Below are 13,941 nucleotides of genomic sequence, written 5' to 3'. Positions count from 1 at the left end.
CAGTTCGATCTTTAAATCCTCATATCGTGTCAGCTTTTCCAGTTGTTTCTCTTCAATCCTGCAGTCACCTGGGATTGCGACATTGACGATCCATACTTTCACTGTCAGGCCATTATATGCTTATCAAGGTGATCAGTTGAAACATTCACACCTAGTTCCAGCAGACAAGAGTCTTTTGTCCCACTCCGGTTATTCCACAGGTATATAAGCCCCTTTTCCTAGTTCCAACAGACCTCACTACCTCTGAGGATGCTTGCCATAGATGCAGGAGAAATGTCAGGTGAGAATGCCTCCAGACCATGGCCATATAGCCCGAAAAAACCTACATTAACCCAGATCCATACTTTGTTTTTTAACACGATTGTGAGGTCAGGAGTATTATGCTCCAAAACTCTGTCTGTCTGAATCCGGAAGTCCAGAGGAGTTTGGCATGTTTATTATTATTATTATTATTATTATTATTTAGAGTTGTAAAAATTCATACCAATTAAAAAAATAATAATACTTGGGTTTGACCACTTCATCACACTAGAGAAAAAAATCCACTTAAAATCCAGTTTCTGCCTCCTGCAGAATTCCGGAGTTTGTAGTTTAGTGAGGCTGTTAAAGGCTCCTCCATAAACTACAAACCCCAGAATTCTGCAGGAGGCAGAAACCAGATTTAAAGTGGATTTTTTCTCTAGTGTTGTTGTTGTTCATTCGTTCAGTCGTCTCCGACTCTTCGTGACCTCATGGACCAGCCCACGGCAGAGCTCGCTGTCGGCCGTCACCACCCCCAGCTCCTTCAAGGTCAGTCACTTCAAGGATGCCATCCATCCATCTTGCCCTTGGTCCGCCCCTCTTCCTTTTTCCTTCTACTTTCCACAGCATAATTGTCTTCTTTAGGCTTTGCTGTCTCCTCATGATGTGGCCAAAGTACTTCAACTTTGTCTCTAGTATCCTTCCCTCCAATGAGCAGTCGGGCTTTATTTCCTGGATGATGGACTGGTTGGATCTTCTCGCAGTCCAAGGCACTCTCAGAACTTTCCTCCAACACCACAGTTCAAAAGCATCTCTCTTCCTTTGCTCAGCCTTCTCTAGTGTGATGAGATCCTAATCAACCATCCCAAACCTTCCTCTCTTGCAATGTTTGTTTCCCATCGTGGTCCCTGTGAATTGCACATATGGTAATTTCTGTGCCTGCGCAGACAGCTTCAGAACCTTCTAGAGATCTTATCAAACATTTCTGCGGTTAGCCCCGCCCACTCTCCCCTTATGAGCATATATAGCCAGTGGGAGTGACTTGGAGTACCTCCAGACAGCACTAAATCACGGGTTTTAATCAGGGGCAAAAAATCCTGGGACTTCAGAAGAGGTTCACATGCAGACCTATTGGTCTTGGGATTTCTGCCTCCATTGTCCAGACTTGATGCTTTGTTACAAGATTTAGAGGCTCCCAAGATGGCTGCTGCTGGACTTCCGTTGGAAATTTCAGCGGGTTTTCCTAAACCCTTAAGATGCAAGCATGCAAAGATGCAAGTATAAGTTTCGTTTCTGGGTTATATAAGCTGTACGGAGAGTGTATTGTTCCTGGGTTATACATGTCTGCTCCTGATTACTCTTATTGTGAAAATATGTGCAATGTTGACTAGGGGGCCAAACTTTGTCCTGGCCAGAGAAAATACTTCCTCCACACATTTCGTGAAGTTTCTGGCACACAAACAAAGTTTCATTGTCTACTTAACTGTCACCTTCTTTATAGGAACCGGCTGATCAGGAACAAACATGTAAAACCAGGGAACAAACAATTTTTTTTTAAAAAAAACATGATTTCCAATTGCAGGGACATACAGGCATGCAAAGATCTGCATATTCAGTTCAAAACCACAATATTCCCACACCTGGAAATTATATTATATTATATTATATTATATTATATTATATTATATTATATTATATTATATTATATTATATTTCTAACAGAACAAAGCAAACAAACAGACAAAATACAAAATTTGTGAGTTTGGTAGTTGATTAAATGTCCTTTGACCAGTATCTGGCCACTTGAAGTGCCTCTGGTGTTGCCGCAAGAAGGTCCTCCATGGTGCATGTGGCAGGGCTCAGGTTGCATTGCAGCAGGTGGTCAGTGGTTTGCTCCTCTCCACACTCACATGTTATGGGCTCCACTTTGTAGCCCCATTTCTTGAGGTTGGTTCTGCATCTCATGGTGCCAGAACGCAGTCTGTTCAGCGCCTTCCAAGTTGCCCAGTCCTCCGTGTGCCCAGGAGGGAGTCTCTCATTTGGTATCAGCCATTGGTTGAGGTTCTGGGTTTCAGCCTGCCACTTTTGGACTCTCGCTTGCTGAGGTGTTCCAGCGAGTGTCTCTGTAGATCTTAAAAAAATATTTCTAGATTTAAGTTGTTGACGTGCTGGCTGATACCCAAATAGGGGATGAGCTGGAGATGTCTCTGCCTTGGTCCTTTCACTATTGGCTGCTACTTCCCGGCGGATGTCAGGTGGTGCAATACCGGCTAAGCAGTGTAATTTCTCTAGTGGTGTAGGGCGCAGACACCCCGTGATAATGCGGCATGTCTCATTAAGAGCCACATCCACTGTTTTAGCGTGGTGAGATATGTTCCACACTGGGCATGCGTACTCAGCAGCAGAGTAGCACAGCGCAAGGACAGATGTCTTCACTGTGTCTGGCTGTGATCCCCTGGGATAAAGGTACTCCTGTTTGCTGTGGAAACTCCTGCGGAAACACCTCCCCTTTCAAAAATGTATTTTTTCTGCTCCTAGGTGTCGATGGCTTCCATCTTTGGCATCCTTCTGCTATACATAGTCACACTTTCCGTGGGTCCTAAGGTCAAGGTCTTAATCAGCGGCGTCTTCTTGAGGCTGGAACAAGCCATTGTTTTCCGGACAGGTGAGCTGGCCACCGATCTACTAAGCACCATTAAAGAAGAGAAACGTTCTTTGAGGCCTCCAAGATTTCTTTTCAGCTTCTTTCTGACACTTCTGCTGGAGAGAAGGTGGTCCGTGAGCTTGGAGGCATTTTGAGCAAAATTGAACCTGGAAAATGGCGGCAAAACTATAAGAATAATCATATTATAAGAATCATACTCTCAGGTCTTAGTTTGTTCACTTATACCTTAACCCCCCTTCCCCTGGGTTTCAGGATTGAGCCACGTTTTCATTATTGGGCCCCCTTGCCTTACTAAAGTGCTAAAAGAATGGGACCCACATCCCCTGCAATGTTTCATACGTGAAACTCAAGGCACAAGGAGCAAACAACAGAGCGCGTTCCAGGTGGCAGAAAGCTGCAGCAGTTTGGTTTTGCCGGAGTCTGTTGGGAAGGGAAAATCTCATCCCTTCCTGCCCACTTACCCCTTCTCCAGGGCAGTAAAGTGGAAAATACCGTATATGCTTGAGTATAAGCCGATCCGAATATAAGCCGAGTCACTTAATTTTACCACAAAAAACTGGGAAAATAGATTGACTCGAGTATAAGCTGAGGATGGGAAATGCAACAGATACTGGTAAATTTCGAAATAAAAATAGATACCAATAAAATTACATTAATTGAGGCATCAGGAGGTTCAATGTTTTTGAATATTTACATAAAATTGTAATTTAAGATAAGACAGCTCAACTCTGATTAAACCGTTCTGACCGTCTTCAATGTAAATGTGCTTGCGTACCCTTCCAATAAAAATAAATAGAGTAAAATAATAAATGTAAAAATAACAATAAATAGAGTAAAATAATAAATGTAATAACAACAACAGTAATAAATAGAGTAAAATAATAAATGTAATAATAACAACAATAATAAAGTAAAATAATAAATGTAATAATAATAATAATAATAATAATAATACATTTATTACGTATTTATAACAGAGTAAAATAATAAATAACCTTGACTCGAGTATAAGCCGAGAGGGACTTTTTCAGCCCAAAAAAAGGTCTGAAAAACTAGGCTTATACTCGAGTATATACAGTACTTTTGCACATTGAAATCAATTTTCTGCAACTAATTTAAGTTGAGGGGAAAGTGAGGAGGAGAGAGAACATTTTTAAAATAGAGTCGATCCCAAAGTATGCATGGAGACATAGGTGCCATATCTGGCCCTGCTTCTCTGCATTGCCAATCCCATACTCCACTTTGACAGTATATAAGCCAGCACCAGAATATAACATACAGCAGAGTCTCGCTTATTCGACATAAACAGGCCGGCAGAACATCAGATAAACAAAAATGTTGGCTAATACAGAGTCTCCTACTGTTATCCGTCCGACATGATGCTAGACACCTAGAATACTAATAACAGGAACTCAAAGGGTTGAGGCAGGCATCCTCAAACTGCGGCCCTCCAGCAGTTTGAGCCTCCAACTCCCAGAAGCCCTAATAGGCTTGTTTAATTAGAATAATAGAATCCTAGAGTTGGAAGAGACCTCATGGGCCATCCAGTCCAACCCCCTGCCAAGAAGCAGGAATATTGCATTCAAAGCACCCCTGATAGATGGCCATCCAGCCTCTGTTTAAAAACTTCCAAAGAAGGAGCCTCCACCACACTCTGGGGCAGAGAGTTCCACTGCTGAACGGCTCTCACAGTCAGGAAGTTCTTCCTCATGTTCAGATGGAATCTCCTTTCTTGTAGTTTGAAGCCATTGTTCCGTGTCATAGTCTCCAAGGAAGCAGAGAACAAGCTTGCTCCCTCCTCCCTGTGACTTCCTCTCACATATTTATGCATGGCTATCATATCTCCTCTCAGCCTTCTCTTCTTCAGGCTAAACATGCCCAGCTCTTTCAGCCGCTCCTCATAGGGCTTGTTCTCCAGACCCTTGATCATTTTAGTCACCCTCCTTTGGACATATTCCAACTTGTCAACATCTCTCTTCAATTGTGGTGCCCAGAATTCTGGGAGTTGAAGGCCTGAACAACTGAAGGGCCACAGTTTGAGGATGCCTAGGTTAAGGCAAGGCAATGCCTCAAGGCTAGAGCGGCCCAGCAGGAAGTTCCTGGATATGGAAGAGGAGCGTGGAAATCCCAGAGGGAAGGAGGGAGGGCACTTCCGCTTCCTGTCCTGCCTCTTTTCCCCCTTTTCTCCCTCCTCCTCCTCTTTGTCTTGCCTTTTTCACTTATTGGGAATGAAGAGAGAGTTGGGGAGCGCTCCTTTAATTGAAGGGGAAATGTTGGAGGAAAAGGGGGCATCGGTTAAGACGGAATGTTGGATAAGCAAAGGTTGGATAAGCAACTATGTTCCTTTCTCTCCGGAGAGATGCACATGTCAGGAAGGCTTTAGGGAACAAACCTATTATCAGCACCATCTATGATTGATAGTATGTCCATCATTTACCTAATAGCCTGACTCTGTCCCAAGGTGTGCATGCAGACATAGATGCTCTATCTAGCTCTCCTTTTCCACCTTGTCAGTCCCATTCTCCACAACGACAGTGTATGAACCGACACCTTGAACCTCTCCTTTGTCTTAGCAATTTCCAGAATGTGTTTCTCAAAATACCTTCTTTCTCCGTCTTCTTTTGCTGCCAGCGTCCAGCCTCACCTTCACCTCATCGTTCACCAGCCAGTCATCACTGCAACATGCTGCCTCTGAAATCTTGCGAAGCCATTCGCCACCGCCTTCCCGCAAAGCGGATGCACCGGGAGCTTCGTTTATGCACTAATGCCCCCCAGTTTGCTTCTTCCCCTCCCCTGACTATGACGCGAAGGGCTCCTCTTTGCCTTTCCTCATGCGGAGGATGATCCGGAATGAACTCAGCGGCTGCCGGTGTCAACGCAGCAGGTTGTGGCAACTCAGCGACTGTTGGATCCGTTGGTGACAAAAGGGACATCGTCACCCATAAAATACACTATTTTTTACTCGGGCCAAAAGGAATTGGAAGCATATGTGTATCTTTGGGTTTTTTTATTATTAATTTACTAGTTCTCTTACACTTTTTGGGCCTGTGGGTAGTATATATCACTGTCTAATCGCATGTGCCTTCTATTTTCTTGCCCTTGCGTTTTCTCATAGGATGCAACCTGACACAGAATTATCCAGGATGGTTTGAATGTTTTTTTAAAGGGCTTGTTATTCCCACCTCATAAAGTGGGATCAGTGAGTTTCTACTCCTGCGTGGCCTGTTCCTGAACTACATTCCTTTTAAAAAGTGCATGGGCTGTGGCTGAAAGGAGAGCATTTGCACCTTTCCCTACCTCACTTCTTAATAAGAGTGCAGGCTTATTTTTGCCAGTATTGTTTTAAACTATACGTTTCTCTCCATTGTTACTAGTTTTGCCTGTCGTTTCAGAAAGCTGACTAATTCAATAAAGGCACAAGTTATTGTGGAATTTGCTTTGAGAATGAGTGTCTCTTGCTTTCCTGTAGCCGTAGAGTGTAGAACTAGAAATCATCTTCTCCCCTAAAGCAGAGATGATCCCACTGCCACAACTACCAAATTTCATTGCCAGCACATCTGGAGAATAGTTTTCAACCAGAAGTGTTTTTGGTTATCCTATCAGCTGTTAACTTTTGGATGCCAAGACACCAAGATGCAAAACTCACATTGAATCTGGCATCTCTCATTTTCCAGTCGTAATCACTGCGAATCATACATTTGGTATTCTCTGCGCCTGCGTAGCAGCATTCAGAACCTTCTAAAAGCATCGTGGTCACTGTGGATCACACATATGGTATTTCCTTTGCCTGCACAGACAGTTCGGAATCTTCTAGAAAACTTATTAGACACTTTTAGGCGGTAGCCCCGCCCACTCTCCCCTTTAGAGTATATATATAGCCAGTGGGAGGGGCTACTGCCTCAGTTCCTTTCATCCGCCACCATTTCAGCAGCTAGGAATCTTTATCTTTATCTTTGACTAGTGTTTCTGGACTGCATGAATTTTTACTATTTTTTTATTTTACATATCCATCCACTAAACTCTAAGACTCAGGTGTCAATCTACACACATAATAAAAGTGAAAATATGTATGTGTGTGTAGCTGGGGTGTCCACTTACACAGATAAGCTCCTGTCCCCACAAGCAGCTATAGCTCCCACTACTCAGAAGATACCAAAGGCTCTCCCTCCAATTGAGATTGCCAATTTGGCCTAGTAAATGAGAGAGAGTATTGGTAGTTCCAAAACGGTCTCCTGACAGAGTAAAATGGAGTACCCAGGATGTCGGTCCCTCTGGTTTAAGGGTGGTGCTGTTGAACACCAGATATTGATAACCTTAGTGTGTTGTTCTAACTTTGCTTACATCCATGAAGTGGTGACACAACTGGAAGCAAGCAAGAAAGGAAGGAAGGAAGATGGATGTGCTGTAGTGCTTTATGTCTTTCCCTAGACAACTCTCCTCCAAGGCAACCATCCTATGCCAGCAACACTTCTGGATCTTCTGATAACCAATACAAATGTCCCAATGGAGCTGCTAGGTTGTCCCTGATTTACAGCAACCACACTCCATTTGCAACCAGATGCCACCTTTGCCATGGCCACTAGAAATTACCCCTTCCCTGTCCTAGGCTTACAACAACCCTTTGTCCATGGGGGATACAATCCCAGACACTTCATGGATGCCTGAAACTGGATGATAGCAAACAGTTTATTTTGATTATCCTTGGACCAGCAGTATAGTATAGAGGGCCTTGAGAGGCCCAGAGACATTTTGGGATCAAAAGTATTTTGAGACTAACCTACTCAGGCTTGTTGGAGTTGCAGTCCTTATTTAATAATTTTAAAGTATTTTAGCTTTATTAGATCCTTATTATGTGGGTGTATGTTTGATTTGGATTGATTACGTTCTATTTAACTATTTGACTGCCTTATTGTTACAAGTTCTTATGTTGTTTTGTTTATTGGTTTTAATTTGGTTGAGCTTGTTTGGAGGTTCTAGTAGGAAAGTGCAGCTATCGTATACCCGGGACCGAAGACTGGAGACCTCGGTACACTCCTTCTGTACCTGGAACGTCGTCCTCTTCCACCGAGTGCGCAGCTTCAGGAGGGACGCACATGGAGCTGTGAGGGAGGAAGGGGACACCCACCTAGCCAGCCAGATCAGCCGAATCAACCCTGCCGATCAATGGGGTGACAGATGTCACAGCCAGATCGCCCTCACATCCATTTTGGTTGTTTATTGGTTATTGTTCATCTTTGGCATTGAATGTTTGCCATTTTTCTGTTGGAAACTGCTCTGAATCCCCTCAGGAAGATAGGATGGGTTACAAAAAAACCTCTATTATTATTATTATTATTATTATTATTATTATTATTATTGTATTTTATTTTGGGGGTCTCCAAATTTTTGAAGACCTGATAAGCCCACCCACCATCCTCCAAAGAAAACTTTTCCCCCAAAGTTTAGATGGAATGGGTTGTTCTAAGTTTTTTTGGACTGTATGGCCATGTTTCATAAGGATTATCTCCTGACGTTTTGTCTGCATCTATGGCAGGCATCCTCAGAGGTTGTGAGGTCTGTTGGAAACTAGGCAAATGGAGTTTATATACCTGTGGAATGTCCAGAGTGGGAGAAAGAACTCTTGTCTGCTGGAGGTAGGTGTGAATATTTTAATTGGCTGCCTTGATCAGCTGCTCCTCAGAGAGAGTCTTGGCTTCCAAACCTTTGACAATTTCAGTCACCCTTCTCTGGACACCTTCCAGTTGGTCCATATCCTTCTTGAATTGTGGTGCCCGTAACAATGTAAATCAATCCCACAAGGTAATATAGGGGGACCGAAACAACAGGTAAAAGTCAAACCATGCTCATTGCAACCAAAGGGATTGCATGAAGAGCCCAGCTTTAGCATGGCACCCCAATGAACCCAGTGTTGGCATCAGCTGCCCTCCAAGGAAAGGATATCCCACGTTGGAAGTGCTGCCACAGAAGACAACGGTAGAGTATGTATATCCATAAAATGTCTGCGTGTAACATGGCCAGAGTGTGTGTGGTGAAGTACCTCCTCAAAGCTCTTGGGAAGATTTAAAGCAGTGGTTCTTAACTTGTGGATCCCTAGATGTTTTGGCCTTCAACTTGCAGAAATCCTAACAGCTGGTAAACCAGCTGAGATTTCTGGGAGTTGTAGGCCAAAACACCTGGGGACCCTCAGGTTGAGAAGCACTGATTTAAAGGGTAAACTGTTCAGCATTTGACATCTCCCATGAAAAACCTCTGCCTTCTTCCTGCTGATCATACCATGATGACCTATTTTAGATGTTACTTGACAATACATGGCCAGACCTAATCCATGCAAGGGATATATCTTAAGTGCACAGGATCCTACCCTGGTTTGACTCGGTTAACGCCATCCTCAGCCTTTGAATTAATAATAATAATAATAATAATAATAATAATAATTTATATATACCCCACCACCATCTCCCCAAGGGGGACTCGGAGTGGCTAACATGAGGCCATGCCCAGAATTACAATACAACAAAATAAAATGCAAATAGCAAATAATAACATCAAAATAAAATACATAAAATAACAAAACCAAATTGGCATTGAATTCCACACTTCCTTCAGCATATTGTGGGCCTACAGAACATGTACTGGTGTACATGTTGTCAAACCACGATAACTTCCCCCACCCCGATAAATATATAGTTTACCAAGGGCTTTGATAATAAATATATGAATATGATAATAAATATATGAATATGATAATAAATATATGAATATGATAATAAATATATGACTATGAATGGCATAGTCAAAGCCATGGTATTCGCTGTAGTAACCTACGGATGTGAGAGCTGGACCTTAGGGAAGGCTGAGCGAAGGAAGAGAGATGCTTTTGAGCTGTGGTGTTGGAGGAAAGTTCTGAGAGTGCCTTGGACTGCGAGAAGATCCAACCAGTCCATCCTCCAGGAAAGAAAGCCCGGCTGCTCATTGGAGGGAAGGATACTAGAGACAAAGTTGAAGTACTTTGGTCATATCATGAGGAGACAGCAAAGCCTGGAGAAGACAATGATGCTGGGGAAAGTGGAAGGCAAAAGGAAGAGGGGCCGACCAAGGGCAAGATGGATGGATGGCATCCTTGAAGTGACTGGACTGACCTTGAAGGAGCTGGGGGTGGTGACGGCCGACAGGGAGCTCTGGCGTGGGCTGGTCCATGAGGTCACAAAGAGTCGGAGATGACTGAACGAATGAACATATGAATTTGGGTTGTAGATTTTTCGGGCTGTATGGCCATGTTCTAGAAGCATTCTCTCTTGATGTTTCACCTGCATCTGTGGCAGGCATCCTCAGAGGTTGTGACGTCACCTCAGAGGTTGTGACCTCACAACCTCTAAGGATGCCTGCCACAGATGCAGGCGAAACGTCAGGAGAGAATACTTCTAGAACATGGCCATACAGCCTGAAAAACCTAAAACAACCCAGTGATTCCGGCCATGAAAGCCTTCGACAACACAATATATGAATTCGCATTGTCGAATTTGTGTAGGTATTTGTATTGTTCAATCTTCTGTTATTCAGGAGCATCGGAGATTGAGAATGAACCAGCAGCAGCCCCTTCCCCACAAAGACTTTATCGTTTCAACTCTTTAATAAAATGTATCTTTTTATTCTAACTTCCTGCCTATGTTGTATCTTTATATGTATTGTATCTGTCCCTTTATATAAAAGGTATATGTTTCCTGTCAAAACGTAGCAAGGCCGAGCCCAGAGGTAAACCCCCTTTTGTAACCTTGCTGAGACATTTCCCAGTCAGGAAAGGTCGGGCAAATCCCCCTGGCCATTCCCAGCCAGGACAACCATCATAAGCCATTGTATGTGTATGCAGGGAGATAGACAGTTTCCGTGTTAGAGCACATAAGCCCGCAAATATTTATTTAAGCACTAGCTGTCCCCTGCCACGCGTTGCTGTGGCCCAGTCTGATGATCTGGAAAATAAAGTAATGAGAAAGTGTTGTTTTCTAATATATGTAATTTCTTTATTCTTGTGGGTAAACAGTATTTCTTGCTGTTTCTTTGTCAGTGTTGATGTGGAGAGTGTCTGGTTTGCCTATTCGGGAACATGCAACATATCATTGTCCTTCTTTAGGAGTTCCTTTCAAGTCTATGATACTATATCTGTCATATACATGTGTGTGTGTGTGTGTGAATCATATCTATCTATCTATATCTATGGCTGGATGGCTCTTTGTCAGGAAGGCTTTGATTACGTTTTCTTACCCTTGTGATGGGGGTTCTGTGTGGGAAGTTTTCCCCAATTCTGTCATTGGTAGGGTTCAGCATGCTCTTTGATTATAGGTGAACTATAAATCCCAGTAACTACACCTCCCAAATGTCAAGGTCTATTTCCCCCAAACTTCATCTGTGTTCATATTTGGCCATATGGAATATTCGTGCCAAGTTTGGTCACGATCCATTATTGTTTGAGTCCACAGTGCTCTCTGGATGAAGGTGAACTACAACTCAGAAACTCAAAGTCAATGCCCACCAAACTCTTCTAGTCTTTTCTGTTGGTCATGGGAGTCCTGTGTGCCATGTTTGGTTCAATTTCATCATTGGTTGAGTTCAGCATGCTCTTTAATTGTAAGTAAACTATAAATCCCAACAACTACAACTCTCAAATTGCAAAATCAATTTTTTTGAGTGATGGTCACTCCTTGGGTTAGTAGGTGTCTTGTCGCCAAATTTGGCAGCAATTTGCCCAGTGGTTTTTGAGTTATATTAATCCCACAAACAAACATTACATTTTTATTTATATAGATGTGGTCTGCATAGACAGAGACAGTGCTCACCGTGGAAACAGAGGCTCAGAAAATGTACCTTTTTATTACGAGCCCAATCCTTGATTGCCAGGATCACCACCTTTGTCAAAGTTTGGAACTGGACTGCTGAGTCAATCAAAGACTCATTACTATCACTTTGACTATTGTATCCATGAAGAATGCCAGCAAATCCCAGACTACAATTTCCCCACAAAAGGGAATCCCTCCTGGAGGCAGTGTCATCAGCAGTGCCCTCGGCCAATCAGGGTGCAGATTCAGACCAGCCCCATTCCCAGCCAATCAGGAAGGGCAGCGAGAATTTTTGAATAGTTGTCATGTGTATAAAAAACTATGCTTTTCTCTCTGTGTTATGCTTTTACACTCTGAAGCATCCGCATGTACTTACATCTCTTTAGACCAGATTGAAAATAACCTCTGTGGCTTGTCTTCACCTTGGTGAGTGTTTCTCTGTTGGCCTATTTGGTTAGCTTGTGCTCACCCGGCACGGATCCTCTTTATCTGCGGTCCTAATTATCTGTGACATACAGAGTGAAGGCTTAACTTGATTTTCTTGACTGATTGGATCTTTCACCTCCCTTTCTGGATTCACTCATAGGATTTCACACCTCAGGGCACCCTAGAGTCAGTGGGACTTGATCAGAAAGATCTCTTGTCTTGGAGAGCTTTTCCAAGCCTGCCCTTTATTTTATATTTTATATTATTTTATATTATTTTATATTATTTTATATTATTTTATATTATTTTATATTATTTTATATTATTTTATATTATTTTATATTATTTTATATTATTTTATATTATTTTATATTTTATATTTTATATTTTATATTTTATTTATATTCTGCTCTTCTCAGAAGAAGGGGACTCAGGGCGGATTCCAATGCACATATACATGGCATTCAATGCCATTGGACGCACAACATATATAGACACAGAGGCTATTTTAGGAATTACCATAGGTGCAAATCCACAGGTGGTCACTCGGGAAACCATGTTTACAGGTAAGCAACCTACACATCCCAGCTTATTTATTTATTATTTATTTCGTGCATTTTTACCCCGCCCTTCTCAACCCCTGAGGGGAGACTCAGGGCGGCTTACAAAAAGGCACAATTCAATGCCAACACAAACAATAAGAGAAAAACATATATCAACAACAATTTTAAAGCAATTAAAACCATCAATTATACATCAGCTTCATGTTCGGTATGCTTGAATTCCGGCCACCGGGGGAGCTGTTGCTTCATGGCCCACTTGTGGCACTGAGTCCTTGATGGAGTACTTCCTCATTCTTTCACCAGTTGCTGGAGATTTTTATGGCATCATAAATTAGTTAAATTAGCCTCCCCGCATAAGCGGTACATAAATTTCCTTCTTGATAGATGCAACTGTCTTTTGGGCTGCAAAGGTCAAAAGCAAGCTAGACAAATGGTCAGGAGCTTACCCCAACCCGGGCTGGCTTCGAACTCATGACCTTTTGGTCAGTGGTGATTTAATGCAGCTGACTCCTAGCCAACTGCGCCACAGTCCAGTGTATATATCGGCCATTGCTCAAATTAGTTTTCATTTCTTCCTCCCTTCCCTCATTCATCTTGTCCTTCTTGCTTTTCTTTCTTTCAGTTCTTTCCACCATAAAACTTCCTTTCACCTTTATTTTTTTCTTCCTTTCCTCTTGCTTCTTTCGTGTTCACTTTTTTCTCTATCTTGCCTACCTTTTTGTCCTCTTTTCCCTCCTTTTTGTCATTTTCCCTCTCTTTCTCCTCTCCTGTTATTTCCTTTCCTTTCCATCCCTCCCACAACACTTTCCCCTTTTCTTTTTCTTCCTTCATCTGGCCTTTTCTTGGAAGTCAAAGTGTCTCAGTTTCAGAGCAAGGCTCAGACATACACACTCCTTCCTAAATACACATCTACGTGAAATTGCCTACTTCCTTATGTGGAGGATGCCTGAACACTGGTCTTCAGGGATGTGTTGTAGGCCTCATTGTCCGGCATTTTAACAGTAACCTATCCCTTCTACCCATATACTGTCCTCTTGTGTATCTGAGTGCTGCATACATATACAGTCTTCCCTCACTTATTGCGGGGGTTCTGTTCCGGGACCACCCGCAATAAGTGAAAATCCGTAGGGAAGCTCAGCCTGGATGTGAAGAAGAGTGAAGGAGAAGCCTACCTTCGTGACCGCATCTCAGTATACTAACCCACGCAATCTCTTCG

General features: G+C 42.7%; 2 protein-coding genes across 2 annotated transcripts in view; one reads left to right on the top strand and one right to left on the bottom strand.

Annotated features, from left to right (window-relative positions):
- The window catches only part of LOC137097939 (cation channel sperm-associated auxiliary subunit gamma-like), a 64,045-nt gene extending 58,179 nt beyond the window's left edge, over positions 1-5,866 (top strand). The window contains exons 28-29 of the mRNA XM_067473408.1: positions 2,779-2,905; positions 5,537-5,866. Of these exons, the coding sequence (XP_067329509.1) occupies positions 2,779-2,905; positions 5,537-5,670 (261 nt within the window). The 3' untranslated portion in view covers positions 5,671-5,866. The remainder of the gene's footprint in view (positions 1-2,778; positions 2,906-5,536) is intronic.
- A 2,029-nt stretch (positions 5,867-7,895) lies between these two features.
- Positions 7,896-13,941, bottom strand: part of LOC132780608 (cation channel sperm-associated auxiliary subunit gamma-like) — a 95,508-nt gene continuing 89,462 nt past the window's right edge. The window contains exon 31 of the mRNA XM_067473407.1: positions 7,896-8,004. Coding sequence (XP_067329508.1) covers positions 7,896-8,004 — 109 coding nt within the window. The remainder of the gene's footprint in view (positions 8,005-13,941) is intronic.

Source organism: Anolis sagrei, chromosome X, assembly GCF_037176765.1.
Source record: "Anolis sagrei isolate rAnoSag1 chromosome X, rAnoSag1.mat, whole genome shotgun sequence".
Lineage (NCBI taxonomy): Eukaryota > Metazoa > Chordata > Lepidosauria > Squamata > Dactyloidae > Anolis > Anolis sagrei.
This window is presented reverse-complemented; position numbering and strand designations above follow the sequence as displayed.